The 17612-nt window shown below is 37.6% G+C and overlaps 1 protein-coding gene across 1 annotated transcript in view; it reads left to right on the forward strand.

The window, feature by feature from the left end:
* Nucleotides 1-208: 208 nt before the first annotated feature.
* The window catches only part of ZDHHC17 (zinc finger DHHC-type palmitoyltransferase 17), an 83725-nt gene continuing 66321 nt past the window's right edge, over nt 209-17612 (forward strand). The window contains exon 1 of the mRNA XM_002920643.4: nt 209-513. Coding sequence (XP_002920689.1) covers nt 421-513 — 93 coding nt within the window. The 5' untranslated portion in view covers nt 209-420. The remainder of the gene's footprint in view (nt 514-17612) is intronic.

The raw sequence follows: 17612 nt of genomic DNA on the forward strand, positions 1-17612 counted from the left end.
GTCACTGCAGCCTGGGGCCCCCAGTTCTCTGCTGCGCGGCGCCGCAGCTCCGTCTTGTTCCCACGGGGCCGCCAGGTTTCCCGCGTTACTGAATCGCCCCTTGGCTGCCTCCCTCGAGCGGACAGTGGCACACATCTGCCTCGTGCCCGGGGCCCGCCCCCGGGCCGCGCTACCCACGCCCAGACCCTTCCGCCCGGCTGGCCAGGCGCAGTGCAGCAGAGCGCGCTCCCGCTCGGGGCCGGCCCGGCTCGCGCGCACGCTCGCAGGGACCCCCGCCCTCAGAGGGGGGGTGGGGGTTAAGCGGGGAGGGGAAGGAGTCGGAGGAGGCGGCCGCATCGCCTCCGGCGGGGCTCGAGCTCGCCCTCGCGCGTGCCCTCCGTCGCGCCCGAGCCCCGCGAGGGTGAAACGCTTTCTCCCGGCATGCAGCGGGAGGAGGGATTTAATACCAAGATGGCGGACGGCCCGGATGAGTACGATACCGAAGCGGGCTGCGTGCCCCTTCTCCATCCAGAGGTGAGGAACCGCATCGAGTGCATTCCTCGCCCTTGGGGCCCCCACCTTCTCCCCACCCCCCAGGACTTGCGGAGGGCTGTGGCCTAACCGTGTGGGGGTAGTGGAACGTGCCGAAGTTGGGGAGGGCGGGGAGGCAAATCCAGGCCCGAGCGCAGCTGCGAGCGGATAACGGGGTGGAGATAGCGGGGCGGGCCTGGTCGGGGCGGGCTCTGGGACGCAGTCCCTGGCTCTGCCTAGAGGACAGAGGTGGAGATGTTGATGGTTCTGCTCTGTCGCTACGCTGCTCGCGGCTGCACAGGCGACGGGGGCCTGGTGCTTGTTTGGAACCGCAACTTACGCCCCTAGTCCTGCTCCAAGCTTCTCCGGGGCGAGGAGGGAGCGCGTCTGGTTTTGATTTCTTCTCTTTTGCTTCGCTAGGGTGAATGACAGTATCTGTTCCTCCCATTTAGCTCATCACCGTGGGGGAGAACACAGTTTTTGGATAAAGTGGTGTCCTTCCAGGTTATGCCATAGGCAGCACCTCGGGGCACCTTGTGTCGAATGTCCTTATTTGAGCGTTTGTCCTTAAGCGAGTAAAGAGAGAGGTCAGAACTTTTGGGAATAGACCCACGCCTACACTAGATTGTCAAAGTACCGTGTTTTGTTTTGTTTTGTTTTGTTTTGTTTTGTTTTGTTTTTTGGAGCCAGGGGAGGACAGTGCAACACGTTTCCCATCACAACATGAGTATCTTCCCATGTAAGTAAACAGTGCCCTGCTCCAGGATCACATTCTGTACTTGTTTACCTCCTAGTTTATAGCTGAGCTAGTGCTAGTTCAGTACTGGAAGTAATTTTGATCCATTCCAGTTTTTAATGATCCACGGTTAGGTGCGGATCAGGCAGCGGCAAAGCTTCCTGAAGAACTCCTGTAGTTTTTATGAGGTTAAGGGAAGAAGACAACCTTTGTGTTGTAGTGGGGGGAAACAAACATGGAAGTCTCTACCTGGTTACTTTGTACTAGAATGATTCTACTTATTTCTGAATTTTGGGTTAAAGCATGCTTTTATTATTTAGTAAAATGTAAGTAAAGACACACTTAAACATGCTATATATTAATACTCAACCACCCTCTTATTCATCACTTTGATTTACCAGAAACAGATGGGACAGTTTCTTAGGAATATGCTTGAGCCACTCTCAATAGAAAAGGCTCCTCTGGATTTCTGAGAAACAGAACTGTACAGTAAAACTAAATATTTTTGTGACCAAGTTAGTACCATTTTTAGAACTGGCATTGGATACATGCTTCTTTTAGTTCACACTTAGACCTCAAAAATATGCCAAGAAATAAAGTTTTCAGATGATGCATTGAAATGTTGCTAAGGAATATTTCTACTCATCTGTTCGTATGAAAGTTTCAAATAGTTAAATGTTGATTTTATGTATTTTAACAGACTGTTCTTTTAATAAACCTTTGCTTTGTGAAAGGTTAATAGTACGTTGTTTGGTACTTTAAGAATAATTTTAACTGGTAACAAATCCAGAGAGATATTGCTTGTAATAATGAAATGGCCTGTAGGCTTGAAATTGGGAGACCGGTCTTCAGGTTGCCATTTAAAAGAAAAGTATTAGAAAATCGGCTTGTCTTATCATTGAAAGTGGAAGTTGACATAAATGGTATCTACCATTCTTTTTCACCTAGCAAACACGAGGTCTGATTAGGTTAGATGTTTTGTGTTTTAAGCTTAAAATTACAAGAGCTAAGGTCTTTCTGCATTTTTCCTGTGGTTAGTGTTGCATGCACACCTGGTGCAGATCTGGTAGAGTTCTGCTTCCTTGCAGTATGTTCTTGGGCAAGCTACTTCTCTGAGTTCTGGCTTCATCATTTGTAATAATGGTATGAAATGATAATGACTAATAGGATATTGTGAGGATTGTGATAATGTATTCTTTTTTTGTTGTTAAAAGAAGCCATGTTTTCAGTCTCCCTTGGAAAGAAACCCATTCTATGCCTTGGTGAGCAAATAAAATAATAATTCTTTTAACTTCTTTTAGGAGAGAACATAGACTTTTGGTCAGACAGACTTAGGTTCTAATTCTGTAATTTGTAGTAATTAGCTAAGGGACCTGAGACAAGTACTTGATCTCTTAAAGCACCGATTTGTTAATCAGAAATGGAGGTGTGGCCTAGTTCAGTTAGCAGGAAGGGATTAGGCCAGACTCTGTGTTGAGGATTAAGAACTGTCACATTGTAGGTGCTCAGTTAATGTTCTCTTTCCTCTACCAGAAGAAGGAGGGAGATGTTCCACATGTGTTTTGGTTTTGGTAAATGGTTTAGAGACTTGTGTGGGTTTTATAGAGTAGAATCTTGTAGAAACAAGTTTTATTTTACTTATCTTTAAATTTAACACTGTGTCACAAAAATAGTTTCTCACTTAATATTTGTTGAACAGATGAATTATTTGTTGGATAAAGAAATTAGCTATTCCTTAAATCTTCTGTTAGTATCCAAACTGCTCACTATTAAACCCTTTCTGAGGGGATTATGTAATCAGATGAACCGTGAAACCTTCTTTTTAGAGGTATTTACTGTGAGAGAAACTTACTTTTTAATTAGTTAAATGACCCATCCATTTAGTCATTCTTTTAAACATTTCTTTATTTTGTTTGGGTCAGGTACTCTACTGAACTCTTGAGACTTTGGGATTTTTGTGTTAAATTCAATGAGAGGCAGTATAGGATAGTGATTAAGAGCCACTGGTGATAAACAGAATCTGGGTTTGCCCTTTGCTGTTACCATGGTCAATTTACATTTGTAAAATTGGGTTAATACTTCTTAGAGTATTTATTGTGAGCATTAAGTAAAAAAATAATGTTTACAAATGTTTATATAATGTTTATAAAGCAGTCATTCTAGACCAAGGCACATAGGCTGCCAAACAAATCTGACCTGAAAGCCCTAGGATATAGTGAATACTGGTGCTCTTACTTTGTTTTCTGATGAAGTAGGTGATTATTCATTATATCATGATGGAAGAAATTAGAGGCTATTTGGAAAAAGATGAACTGATTATCATGGGAGTAGGGTGTTAATCCTAGCTCTGTGACTTTAGGCTGTTGGACATTTAACTGCTCTTAAGTTTCTTTGCTTTTGAGATAGGTTAGGGGCGCCCGAGTGGCTCAGTCGGTTAAGCGTCTGACTCTTGATCTCAGCTCAGGTCCTGATCTCAAATAAAAAGATAAAGACACTAGACTAGATCTCTTAAGATTTCTTTAAACTCTAATGTTGTGATTGTATGTTGTGATTTTTCAGAATCAGTAGGTTTGAGCATCTGTCTACTACATGCATAGCACTGTGCTGGGTTATATGGGTGAAAATAAAACAGTTCAGGATAGCTTCTGCTCTCCAGAAGTTAATGATCTAGTTGGGAACGTATACACATGTGAAACACTTAACAGAAGCCAAATAAGTGCTGAATTGGTTAGCGTAGCCTATAAGCAGTATCAGATTTCTGTCAACTAGAATGGTTAGAAGAATGACTTCAGCAGGGAGATAGAGACCATATGTTGGTCTACAATCCAGCTGACTTGCTATCACCACTCTTCCATTTCATCCACTAGTATATCCTCAATAAGCCATCCTAGCTCTTTCATAGAATGAGGCCACAATACATCCTTTTGCCAGAGTATTATTATAGGGGCTCTCTGTTTCAGCAAGATCTGACTTAGAGCTTTGAACTGGATTGCCTAGATTATCTAGGGCTTTCATCTCTTGTTTGCTTCCCTTTTTTCTCAATTTCAAAACTTCTGTTACTGCCTTTTCTCTAGTTTCTCTCTTTTTTAAAATGGCAATTTTTTTTGCTTCACATTAATTTTGTCCATACTCATTTCTCATTTTCTTTGTTTAAAACATTAAGCCACAGTATTACTGCTTCTCTTGCCATCAGATTTTATAAGATCTCTTTTTTGAAGTTTTTTTTTAGTGAAAATGATTTTGCCTTTTTCCATTACTATTTTTTTGCCCTATAATGTAGGTAGAGATATATATGTGTATACATAAATAAATCATTTGCTTTCAGAAAGTAGATAGAAAATTCCTTTGAAAACTGTTTTTCTTCTTCTGATAGGTTACTGTCATACTCTTTTCCTTTAAAACATATCTTTCTGGCAGTTTTTAAGAATCTGATGCCTTTTTTTATTCAGGAAGAATGCTATAGGTCATGTAGTTGTAATTTAGATTTTAAAATACTGTACCTTAAGCATAGTAACCACTGAATCAATAGATATAAAATGAAAATGCAACTAATTGGTGACCTCAGATTGTGGCAAAGCCAAAGTTGAAAACTACTGACCTGTAAACCAAAAAATTATATTGATTGTGAGAAATGCCATTTTACAGTTTTGAGAGAATCATCCCAAAAGTATTTATTTAGAATGGACTGTGGAGTGGATAGGTGTAAGAAGATACCGATTAAAAGTGTGGCTGCGTGAAGATACCGATTAAAAGTGTGGCTGTAAATCCTAGTGTTGCCTCTTAACTAGCTATGTGACCCTGGGCAAGTTATTGAACTGTGTCCTAATTTTCCAGAAAAAAATGGGAGTATAATAGCACCTACCTCATGAAGTTATTGTCAAGGTTAAGTGAGATAATATATATAAAGTTGAGTCTGGCTCTTAGTAACACAATACATGTTAGTATTAATGTTGTGGTAAGAAGTTAGTAATTCTCAAGCAATAGTAGTATACATGTACTAGATATGGAGGCAGCTAAGAAGCTAAGATAATTAAAATTGATCGGGGATTGAGGAGAAGATGGGCAGAGGACTTTATTATAAGCTTTTTAAATACTATTTAATTTCCTTAAAAATGTGTGCTTTGATTGAACATCTGAGTATGATCTTGATGCTTTGATAGGTCACAAAGTAATGGGGAATATAAAATAAGGCATTGCAAAATAACAAGATATTAACTGTAGGCCTTTAGATCCCTCACAATAGATAAAAGTGAGCTTGTTAAAATTTTGTTAAAAATTAAAAACCCATGGCAAACCTCTTTTCCTTTAGAGAGTATTCTAATGTTATGTTAGGGTAGTTAGGATTAGTTACGGCATCTTGATACAGTGTGCTTTTTGACAGAACCTCTTAACAACCACTTAATCCAAAAAGCATTTCAATATCAGGGTTATGTGAAATGCTCTTTCCTAGCATCATCTAACTCTAGTATAATTTTGTAATTAGATTCTAGTACAGAAAGGTAATTTAAAAATAAAATATCAAATACTTTAAACTTTGGAGTTTGAAAAACTGATTCAAGGCAATATTGTATTTATAAAATATGCAAATAAAATTCTCATCCAGTATAATAATTTTCCAGTGGTAGGATAATATCTTCTAGTAAAATATCCTTAAAATAGAACTACACTGGCAACTAATTTGAAAGTGTAGTGAAACTTCAGCTTTCTGTAAATGAGATATTGCAAAGAACTTAATTTCCTGAGTTATAAAGGGATATTGTTTTTTGCTTTTGTTTTAATTGTTGGTGAAAATTTGTCACATGCTTATTGCATTTTCTAGGGTTAATAAACACTAAATATGATAGAATCTTTGATAAATTACAATATTATAATGTCTTAAGCTTGTCTTTCTGATTATGAATGTTTATTATTGAGGAGATGGAGGTGAGGGGGCTAAATGTACCGGAAGTGTGTGGTTTTTTGTTTTTTGTTTTTTTTGCATATATGTTAAACAGCTTATATTTTTAAAAATCAGTTCTTTAATATTAGGAAAAATCAAGTGAAAAATAGTAACTGATTGAGATGTTACTGTACTGTACCCTTGTTAAATTTTTTTAAAGATTTTTTTTGAGAGAGCGTGTGCAAGGGGTGGGGGCAGAGAGAGAGGGAAAAGCAGACTCTCCACTGAGCAGGGAGCCCAGTGAGGGGAGGCTCCAGCCCAGGACCCTGAGATCATGACCTGAGCTGAAGGCAGGTGGTTAACTGGGCCAGCCCGGCACTGCTACCCTTGTCAGTTTTTAAAAATAAGTTTCTGGATTACCAACATTTGTTAACTTATGAAGGATTTAATGAGAGATGAGCAAAACCATCCCTATTTTCATGAAAAATAAAAAAATAAATAAACCCTTCTGTGACCTGAAGAGAGAGGTTGCTTGTTGTGTTAGAATTCTTGAGTTGCAAACCCTTTTAAAAACTTACTTGGGCAAAAAGGGAAGTTACTGATTTACATAACCCTAACTTAGGATGGCAGGGATGCATTTGGACTCAAGGGCACCTGGAACTTGACCCGAGAATGTCACCAAGAGTCTGTTTTCTGTCTGTTCTCATCTTTGCATTTCAGTTGTTTTCTCCTAATGTAGAGAATCTTCTTTCTTCTCTATAGTGGCGACATGGATGCTGACTTTTTTTTCCCCCATCTATCTCAAATTTTAACTAACAATTAGAGAGGGACTGCATGTCTTCCCTTATTCCGCAATGGAAAGTGCCATTGCATTTTTCTTACTTACGTTGTTTCCACTCTTATGACCATGAAATAAGGCCTGTAATTTGCTCAGATCTCTTGGTTGGATTTGAGGGGAGAATAGTTTCCTTAAAGAAGGAGTGCTAGCAGGCAAAATTATTTCTGTACTCTATATTTTTAACTGAAAGAACTGTTTATTTGCTTTGTTTCCAGTCATCTAGTTTTTTACATGCTTTAAGAGATGTTGTAATTACATTGAACTCATTCTTAATGCCAAATGTTCTAGTCGAGTTACTGAATAGCGTTCTGTATGAATAATCTAGACCAGGAGTTGGGAGACTTTCTGTAAAGGACAGGTAGTAAATATTTTCAAGTTTGTGGGCCATATCGTCTCTGCAGCAATTACTCAGCCCTGTGGTGGTCCTATTAGAGCAGCCAAAGACAATATGGAAATGATTGGGTGTGCCATGTTACAATAAAACTTTGTATATAAAATCAGGTAGTGAGTCAGATTTGACCTGTGGGATATATTTGTCAGCCCCTTATTGGGACAATACATAGAAACTCCAAGAAATTTATGTTATAATATATGTTTCAGTGCATTGAATACCATTAGTCACTGGTATTTAGTAACTTTATCAGGACTGGATTTATGTGGGAGATGGGTTGGGTGAGCTAAGAAGTGTGTGTGTGTGTGTGTGTGTGTGTGTGTGTGTGTGTGTGTGTGTATGTATTAGAACTTTATGGAGAACTTTGTTAGAATACACCTGTTTCCATGCACACCTCTTAAAGTTTCTAATTTAGTATGTGGATTTGTGGTATGTATATTTTGGAAAAGTTCCAGAGAGGATTCTTATAAACTATCTTATATTTTGTTCTCCATTCATTGATACATACTTGATACGTGGGAAAAGTTTTACTACAGGAGGAGGAAGGAAGCTGATTTGACATTTAGTGTATGAAGCATTGTACTGTATGCTTTTCATGTTATCTCTTTGGTTTGATAACAATAATGGTAATTGTTAACATTTATCAATTATAACTGTGAGCTAGCCATTATCCTGAATAGTTTTGCATGTATATTCATTCAGTTCTCCCACTTTTTTATACCTATTTTACAAATGAGGAAATGGAGGCATAGAGAGAGTAAGTTACTTGTTGGTAGGTGGCAGAACTGAATTTGAATCCAGGTTTAAACTGCTTGGATTCAGTTGCTCCTTTTTTATAGCATAGCACAATGTGAAAGTGATAATACAGTCATAGAGTTGATTGAATATTATTTGTCAGGCACTGGTTAGCTGTGATTGCAAGTGCCCTCATTTACTTTTTAAAAAATTCTTGAAGTTTTTTTAATAGGCTTTATTTTTTAGACCAGTTTTGAGTTTACAGCAAAACTGAGCAGAAAGTATAAAGATTTCCCATATACTTGCTGCCCTGACACCTGCACCACCCTCCGCTGCATATGAACCTACATTGACACATCATTACCACCCAAAGTTCATACGTTACATTAGGGTTCACTTTTGGTATATGTTCTTTGGGTTTTGACAAACATGTAATGACATCTATGCATTGTTACAATAGTATACAGAATAGTTTCACTGCCCTAAAAATCCTCTGTGCACCACCTATATTCATCCCTCCCTCCCTGCTAACTCTGGCAACTACTGATCTTTTTACTCTTTCCATAGTTTTGCCTTTACCATAATGTCTTGTTATTGGGATCATATAGTATGTAACCTTTTCAGATTGGCTTCTTTACTTAGTAATATGCATTTAAGTTTCCTCCATGTTTTTTCATGACTCAACAGCTCATCTTTTTAATGCTGAATAATGTTCCATTTGTGGGTGTACCATAGTTTAGTTATTCATTCACCTACTGAAGGACATTTTGGTTATTTCAGTGTTCTGCTCATTTACTTCTTACAGTTCTGCAAAGCAGGTATTATGGAACTGTTTACAGATTAGGAAGCAGAGTCAGAGGGGTGAAGTAATTTATTCAGTTTCACATCATTAGCAATTGGCAGTTTATATTAGAACCTAAACTCTCTGACTCCAAACCCATAATCCTCACATATATTCTGCCATATAATTTAATAGGTCAAAACACAAATTATTATTATTATTTTTAAAGATTTTATTTATTTATTTGACAGAGACAGACAGCCAGAGAGAGAACACAAGCAGGGGGAGTGGGAGAGGATGAAGCAGGCTCCTAGCGGAGGAGCCTGATGTGGGGCTTGATCCCAGAACGCAGGGATCACGCCCTGAGCCGAAGCCAGACCCTTAACGACTGCGCCACCCAGGTGCCCCTAAAACACAAATTATTTTTGACTATATAAGTGAAAAACTCGGAATTACTCTCAGCTTTTGTTAAAGGTTTTAGGGGAGGACTCAGTTTTGGCAGTTGCTCTAAGTCTACTTCTTTGAGTAACCATTTGACTTGAAATCCTAAAACTGGATTTTCTTAAAGACACTTTTCTTCAGGGGCGCCTGGGTGGCTCAGTCATTAAGCTTCTGCCTTCAGCTCAGGGCATGATCCCAGCGTTCTGGGATCGAGTCCCGCATCAGGCTCCTCATCTGGGAGCCTGCTTCTTCCTCTCCCACTCCCTCTGCTTGTGTTCCCTCTCTCATTGCCTGTCTCTATCTCTGTCAAATAAATAAAATCTTTAAAAAAAAAACAAAAATAACAACAACAAAAAAACACTCTCCTTCAGAATTTTTGTTTATTCCATTCTATTTTTTCTTTTCCCTGCTTATTCTGAACATATAAGGTAAAATATGTTTTCATTAATAAAATTCCTGGAAAAGAAATGAAATAACCCTAGGTGTGATCAAGGGGGAGGGGTTTGAGGGGTTGAAGATAAATATTCTTAGTATTAAATCTGTGGAATAGCTGATGAGAGGACAAGGTGCTGCCAGGCACCTTGATTTTAAGCCTTTTTGAAGAGTCCCACTGTTGCTTGTATTATCACCCTTTGCTGTAATTACAAGTAGTCACTACTCTCCATTTGTAGTTCTGCAACTATGATCATGAATAAATTGTAGACATTCTTTCTAATGGAATTTTGCTTTCTGATTGAACACCCATTATGAATATCCAGCATCTTTCACCTGTTTATGTAAGAAGTTAATTGAGTTGATTTCATAAGTTTCCATTATTTAAACTTTTTTTTCCCTTATTTGTCTTCTTTTTTTGTGTGGATAATTGAATGTAACCAAATCCAAGAAAGTCCATCCTTGGGGGAAAAAACTTTGACAAACTAGAATCTGGAACCATAACATAGCAAACCAAATAAAAACTTTCTGAACTCTTATCCTAACATCTGATTTGTTCTATATTGTTGAATAGTATATATGAATTTTTAAGGTGTCAGACATTTAAATTCCAGTATGGGTTTTTTTGCTTTTAAAAAAAGTGACACTTGATTATTGTCAAGTATTTAAGTAGTACAGAAGGTATATAGTAGAAGGTAAAAAGTAATATAACCAGTGCATTTTTTCTGAATATACTTTGGATGTAGTTCCATTGTACCATATGATCTTTCCCCTTTCTTTGTAATGTCTAGACCTGCCTTGTTTAATGTGGTAGCCACCACCAATGACATGTGGCAATTTAAATTTAAATTGATTAAAATGAATATAATAGAAAATTCAGTTTTTCAGTCACCCTAGTCAAGTTTCAAGTGTCTGTTAGTTATGTGTGCCTAGTGACTACTGTTTGAGACAGCATAGAAATGTGCAATATATCTGTAATTGCAGAAAGTTCTGTTGGACAATGCTGATATGGATGGTTTTTTAAAAACATATATGCCTTTTAAAAAAATTTTTTTCTACTGCATAACTTTTTGTTAAGGCATATTTTATTTATGATAAATTGTACAAATTTTCCATTTTTAAGTTAAACTTTTTATTTTGAGATAGTTTCAATTCACATGCAATTGTAAGAAAAAGTACAGAGAGATCTTGTGTACCCTTTACCCAGGTTCCCCCAGTGGTAACACCTTGCGAAATTATAGTGTAATATCACAACCAGGAGGGGCGCCTGGGTGGCACAGCGGTTAAGCGTCTGCCTTCGGCTCAGGGCGTGATCCCGGCGTTCTGGGATCGCCCCACATCAGGCTCCTCTGCTATGAGCCTGCTTCTTCCTCTCCCACTCCCCCTGCTTGTGTTCCCTCTCTCGCTGGCTGTCTCTATCTCTGTCAAATAAATAAAATCTTTAAAAAAAAAAATATCACAACCAGGAGATTGATATTGAATCACTAAAGATATGGAACATTTCATTACCGCAGAGATCCTTCGTGTTGCCCTTGTATACCATGCTAAACTGTTATCCATTTCTATAGTTTTGTAATTTCAAGAATGTTATTTAAATGGAATCATAGTGGTATGTAACCTTATGGGATTGGCTTTTTTCAATCAGCATAATTCTCTGGAGATTTGTCTGGTTGTAGCAGTCAGTCATTATTTCGTTCCTTTTTATTACTGGGTAGTGTATGGATATACTACAGTTTGTTTAACCATTTACCTATCGAAGGCTATCTGGATTGTTTCCAGTTTTTGGTTATTATATATGAAGCTACTTTAACCATTTGTGTACAGGTCTTTGTGTAAAGTAAAAATAACTTTTCATGGGGCACCTGGGTGGTGCAGTCAGTTAAGTGTCTGACTCTGGATTTCAGGTCAGGTTGTGATTTCAGGGTCTTGAGATTGAGCCCCAATTCTGCCCTTGGCCTGGAGCCTGCTTAATATTCTCTCCCTCTCCCTCTACCCTTCTTCCCCATGCACACGCTCTCTCTCTCTCTGTCTCTAAAATAATAAATGAATCTTAAAAAAAGTTTTCATTTCACTGGGTTATATGGTAGTTGTATGTTAGTGTTTTCAAGAAACTGTCAAAGGGTGCCTGGGTTAAGTGTCTGCCTTCAGCCCAGGAGGTGATCCCAGGGTCCTGGGATCGAGCCCCGCATCGGGCTCCCCACTCTGCTGGGAGCCTGCCTCTTCCTCTCCCACTCCCCCTGCTTGTGTTCCCTCTTTCACTGGCCATGTTCTCTCTGTCAGATAAATAAAATCTTTATTTATTTATTTATTTATTTATTTATTTATTTATTTATTTATTTTTAAAGATTTTATTCATTTATTCGACAGAGACAGAGACAGCCGGTGAGAGAGGGAACACACAAGCAGGGGGAATGGGAGAGGAAGAAGCAGGCTCATAGCAGAGGAGCCTGATGTGGGGCTTGATCCCATAACGCCGGGATCACGCCCTGAGCCGAAGGCAGATGCTTAACCGCTGCGCCACCCAGGCGCCCCCAGATAAATAAAATCTTTAAAAAAAAAAAAAACAACCTGTCAAGCTGTTTTCCAGAGTGGCTGTGCTTTTTACATTTCAGTCAGCATGGTATGAGTAATCTGATCTCTGCATTTTCACCAGCATTTACTATTGATACTTTTTGATTTTAGCCCATCTTAAGAGTAGATGATGATAAATCATTGTGGTATTAATTTGCATTTCCCTAATGGACAGTGATGCTGACTATGTTTTCATGTGCTTATTTGCCATCTTTATATCCTCTTGGGTGAAATGTCTCTTTGTATTAGTTTGCTAGAGCATAGAAATACCACACATAAGGTTGCTGAAATAATGGAAATTTATTTTCTCATTGTTTTGGAGCGTGGAAGTCCAAGATCAAGGTATTAGCGGGCTTGGTTTCTTTTGAGAAAGAACTTATAGACAGCTGCCCTCTTGCTGTGTCCTCACATGGTTTTTTAACTGTGCTCACAGTGACCCTGGTGTCTGTGTCCAGATATCCTCTTCCTTTAAGGACACCAGTCAGATTGGACTGGGGCCCACCCTGGCAACCTCTTTTAAACTTAATTCCCCCTTTAAATGGCTTAGCTCCAAATACAGTAACATTTTGAGGTACTGGCAGCTTGGCTTCAATAAGTGGATTTTGGGGGACATAATTCAGCCCATAACAATGCCTTTTGCCACTTTTTTTCAATTGATTATTTTACTGTTGAGTTTTTAATGTATTCTAGACACTAGTTCTTTGTTTTGGCTTGCAGATATTTTCTCCCAGTCTATTAGCTTGTCTTTTCAGCCTCAATAGGGTTTTTCTCATGGTATAAGTTTAAAGTTTGATGAGGTCTAGTTTATATGTTTTTACTTTTATGGGCTGTATTTTTTTGAGTTAAGTCTAAGATTCTTCTTCCCTAGCCATAGATCTCAAAGATTTTTTCTTTTTTACATTATAGTTTCACAGGTAACACTGAAGTTCAGGATCAGTTATTTTTTGCATAAAGTGTGAGAATTAGGTTGAGGTTTTTTGTGTTTTAGGCTTTTTGTGGCCTGTAAATATCTAGCTGCTTCAATACCATTTGTTGAAAAGCTTATCTTTCCTCCATTGAATTGTTTTTACATTGTTGTCAGAGATCAGTTGAGCATATTTGTGTGTGCTTATTTCTTGGTTCTGTGTTCTACTTCATTGATCTATGTGTCTGTCCCTCAGCCAATACTATACCATCTTGATTACTGTAGCTTTATAAAAGGTCTTGAAATTGAGTAACTGCTTTCTTTATTCATTTTTTTCAAAATTATTTTAGCTACTTATTTGCCTTCCTATGTAAATTTTAAAATAATCTTGTCTATATCTACAAAAAATCTTCCTAGGACTTTGATAGAAATTGCATTAAACTTGTATATCAGTATGGGGAGAATTGACATCTTTACCATGTTAAGTCTTCCAATTCATGAATATGGTATGTCCGTTTAGTTGTTTAGATCTTTGATTTCTTTCATCAGTGTTTTGTGGTTTTCAGCATAAAAGTACTGTATATGCTTGGTTACACTAATTTCTGTTCTCTCAGGCTGACTTATGGCATCTCTCCAGCAGTTCTTACACTCCTACATCATCAGTTTTTAGCTTTATTAGATTATATCTACTAATGATCATTTCTCCCAGCCTAAAAAAAAAAATCCCAAAATCAAACCTTATTTTCTTTAATCCCACTTACCTCTGTTTTCTGCCCTATTTCTTTGCTCTTCTTTATAGCAAAACTCGTAAAAGTAAGTTTGCGCCAGTTCATGCAGTTTTGCATGCTTACTGAAGTGTTAACCACTTTACCCTATTTACATGATTATAAGGATTTTAAGCAGGGAAGTGATTGGAACAGTAAGGTGGCTACACCATTTGAGAAGATATTGTAGAGACAAAACAAAAAAGAAGTGATGGATTTGCTTTGAGAAAAGAAGTAGTAAGACTTGGTAGCTAATTAATTGCACCTGAAATTTTGGGGGCTTGAATGACATTTAGTGTGGACATTTTGCTAGTTGGAAATGGCTTTTAGTAAATTATATAGGAAGGTGGAAGAATATATTGTAAAGATGGTGAGGAGGAAAAAGATCATTAGATGATCTTTTAAAATTGTATATCTAATCTGTAATTTCCTTGCTCAAAACTCCCTGATTATCTATTGCGTACTGAACTGGATGCCTAATAAGTGCCTTTGTTTATTCTCAATTGAAGATGGGATTTGTGCATTTCTTCTTTTAGGATTTTCAGTGTTTGACGTCGTATTTGCAACGTGGTAAATAAGTTTAAAACTTAATGCACACGTGCACTTGACTCATACATTTAAAAAACAAACAAAACTTAAATTTCTTAAAAGATATTTGCCACAAATGGGACATTTTGTGTCTGCCTTACCTTTCTGGGGCCAAGCTGGAAATGTAGCCAGTACTTGAGCATGGGCTGCTGGTTAAGAAGAGTTGGCTGTGTGTGTGAGGGGCAGGAAGCAGAGAAGTGAAAAGACTTCCATGAGATTTTCAGGCCAGCTAGGAGATAATATGAAAAGAATGCTAGTTAGAATCCTATAGTTGGAGAATAAAATTGAGAGTTAATCTCAAGTGAAATATGAAATTGGACATGTTTTATAGGGTGTGGTGGCCAACTGGGTATTTATATCCAAGTACAATGTTATTCATTCTCTGGAATGTATTTGAATACTATTTAACAACTTATATATAATGGAGAAACAGTAAAGACATTGCCTTTTTAAAGTGGAAAAAAAGGTAAGGAAATAAGGACGTACTGTCATCATTTTTTTCCCAATATGGCACTTGATGTTTTTGCCAATGCCACATGCCACAGAAGTGAAAGACCACATTTACTTGCAGCAGTAAATGTTTGGAGTACTTGTTTGTATTCTTAGACTACTCAAAGAAATCATCAAACACAAATTAATATTTTTAATCATGTGTCCAGATACAAGATAAATTTGAACATTAGCAGTACTCCTGTATACTAGTTATTACATTAAAGGTCTTGAGATGTGGAGGTTATCCTGGATATCAAGCTCCAAAATATAATGAAAATGCTTTATGTAGCTCTCCATTGCATACTCTTTTTTTTTTTTTTTTTAAAGATTTTATTTATTTATTTGACAGAGATAGAGACAGCCAGCGAGAGAGGGAACACAAGCAGGGGGAGTGGGAGAGGAAGAAGCAGGCTCATAGCAGAGGAGCCTGATGTGGGGTTCGATCCCACAATGCCAGGATCACGCCCTGAGCCGAAGGCAGACGCTTAACCGCTGTGCCACCCAGGCGCCCCTCCATTGCATACTCTTTACCAGAATAATTCTGAGTTGTATTAGTCAGATTAAGCTAGGTTTTGCTGCAGTAGCCACGCTAAAGTCTTAGTGGCTTACATGTTAACGTGCAGTACCTATGCATTGTGGGTTGGATAGTGGCTGCTTTGGGAATTCGACTGATTATCTACTCTTTGGAATATTGCCATTTTCCATGGTAGAGGGAAAGAGAATGAGGAATTGCATACTGGCTCTTAAAACCTGTTCTCTGAAAACAACATGTCTCTTTTATTCATATTCTGTTAGTTAAAAAAAAAAAGTCACTTGGACTCCCTTCACTTTCAAGGGGCCATGGTGTATAATCCTGCTATGTACTTGGAAAGAGAATTGGAAATATTTAATGGTTAGCACTAATGATCTCAGTAGCATTTAAATATAAAAGTTAAGACCAGAAAGCCCAAGAAAAAGATTGTGATTATAAAGAGCATAATTCTTGAAATATATTGAAAGTATAAATAACAACTCAAAAAATAAAACAGAAGTGTTTAGATCAGTATGAAAAAGGTTAATATCTAATCTTCTCAATATGTGAAAATCTGATTCAAATCTGTTAAACAAACAAATTTCAGGCCTCAAATAGAATAAAATGGCCAAAGGATAAGAACAGGCAAGTCTCAAAAGATGACATAGAATAGGAAAGTTAAAATACCAAGTATTTTTTTTTAAAGATTTTATTTATTTATTTGAGAGAGTGAAAGAGAGCAGGTGCACGAGAGGGGGCGGAGGTGGCTCCTGGAGAGAGCAGGAGGGGCAGAGGCAGAGGGAGAAGCAGACTCCCCTGAGCAGGAAGCCTGACATAGAGCTCCATCCTAGGAACCCGAGATCATGACCTGAGCCTAAGGCAGATGCTTAACCTACTGAGCCACCCAGGCACCCCTGAAATATCAAGTATTGTTTACTTTATTTAAATTAAGGGAAGAATTCAATAAAAATAAGAGTGGTGCTAGTGAATTTATGGAGAAATGGTCAATCATATGCTGGTGGGATTATAAATATAATCCTTTTGCAAAACAATTTACATACTGTATCAAAAACCATAAAAATATTCATCCTCTTTAAGAATTTCTCTTTAGGAAGTTTACTCCAGTTAAAAAGAAGAAATATTAAATGACTTAAAGGTAGTATTGTTTAGTAGTGGGGAAGGTCAATTCATTTGTTCTGTAATTTCCTTTAAGGGCAATAAATACTATGCTAGTCTCTGTTTGTGCTAAGCACTGGGAGTACACAAATGATTTAAGATAGGCTTCTTGACTTGTCATAGTTTATGTTCAATGGTGAAGAAAATGTTAGGAGAAGACAAAGAATGGAATGCCCAAGAAGTAACATCTGAACTTAGTTAGGAAATGTAAGAGTAACCTAATGTTTAGTGATTGGGAAATGTTTCAGTATGTTTCAGTATATCAATTTAATTAAATATTTTGCAGTGGTTCAAAGCATTACTTATAAAAACTACCTATAATGGCATGAAGAAATGTAAAATGGAAGAATATAAAATATGAGTACTATGATTTACAGACTACATCAAGATAATTGGACGAATAAAGATTGTCATAGCAGTGTTGAAAGAAATTTTAAAAATTAGGTTAAATCAGAAAACAACACTTTCTCCTAAAAACACATAACCCTAGACTAAGAACGAAAAGAAAAATCAGACAAATCCCAGTTGAGGGTCATTCTGCAAAATACCTAACTGTCATTAAAAACAAGGGGATGTCTGAGAAATTGTTATAGCCAAGAGGAGCGTGGGGAGCCATGACAACTTAAATGTAATGTGATGTTATAGATGGGATCCTGGAACAGAAAAAGGATATTATGTAAAAACTAAGGAAATCTGAATAAAGTATAGACTTCACTTAACAATAATGTATCAATATTAGTTCATTAATTGCAACAAATATGCGGTACTAATGTTGGATATTAATGCTAGAGGAAACTGGGTATGCAGAATATGAGAACTCTGCATTGTTTTTATAAATCTCATCCTAAATAAAAATCCTAAAA

The sequence above is a fragment of the Ailuropoda melanoleuca genome, chromosome 15, assembly GCF_002007445.2.
Source record: "Ailuropoda melanoleuca isolate Jingjing chromosome 15, ASM200744v2, whole genome shotgun sequence".
NCBI classification, from domain to species: Eukaryota; Metazoa; Chordata; class Mammalia; order Carnivora; family Ursidae; genus Ailuropoda; species Ailuropoda melanoleuca.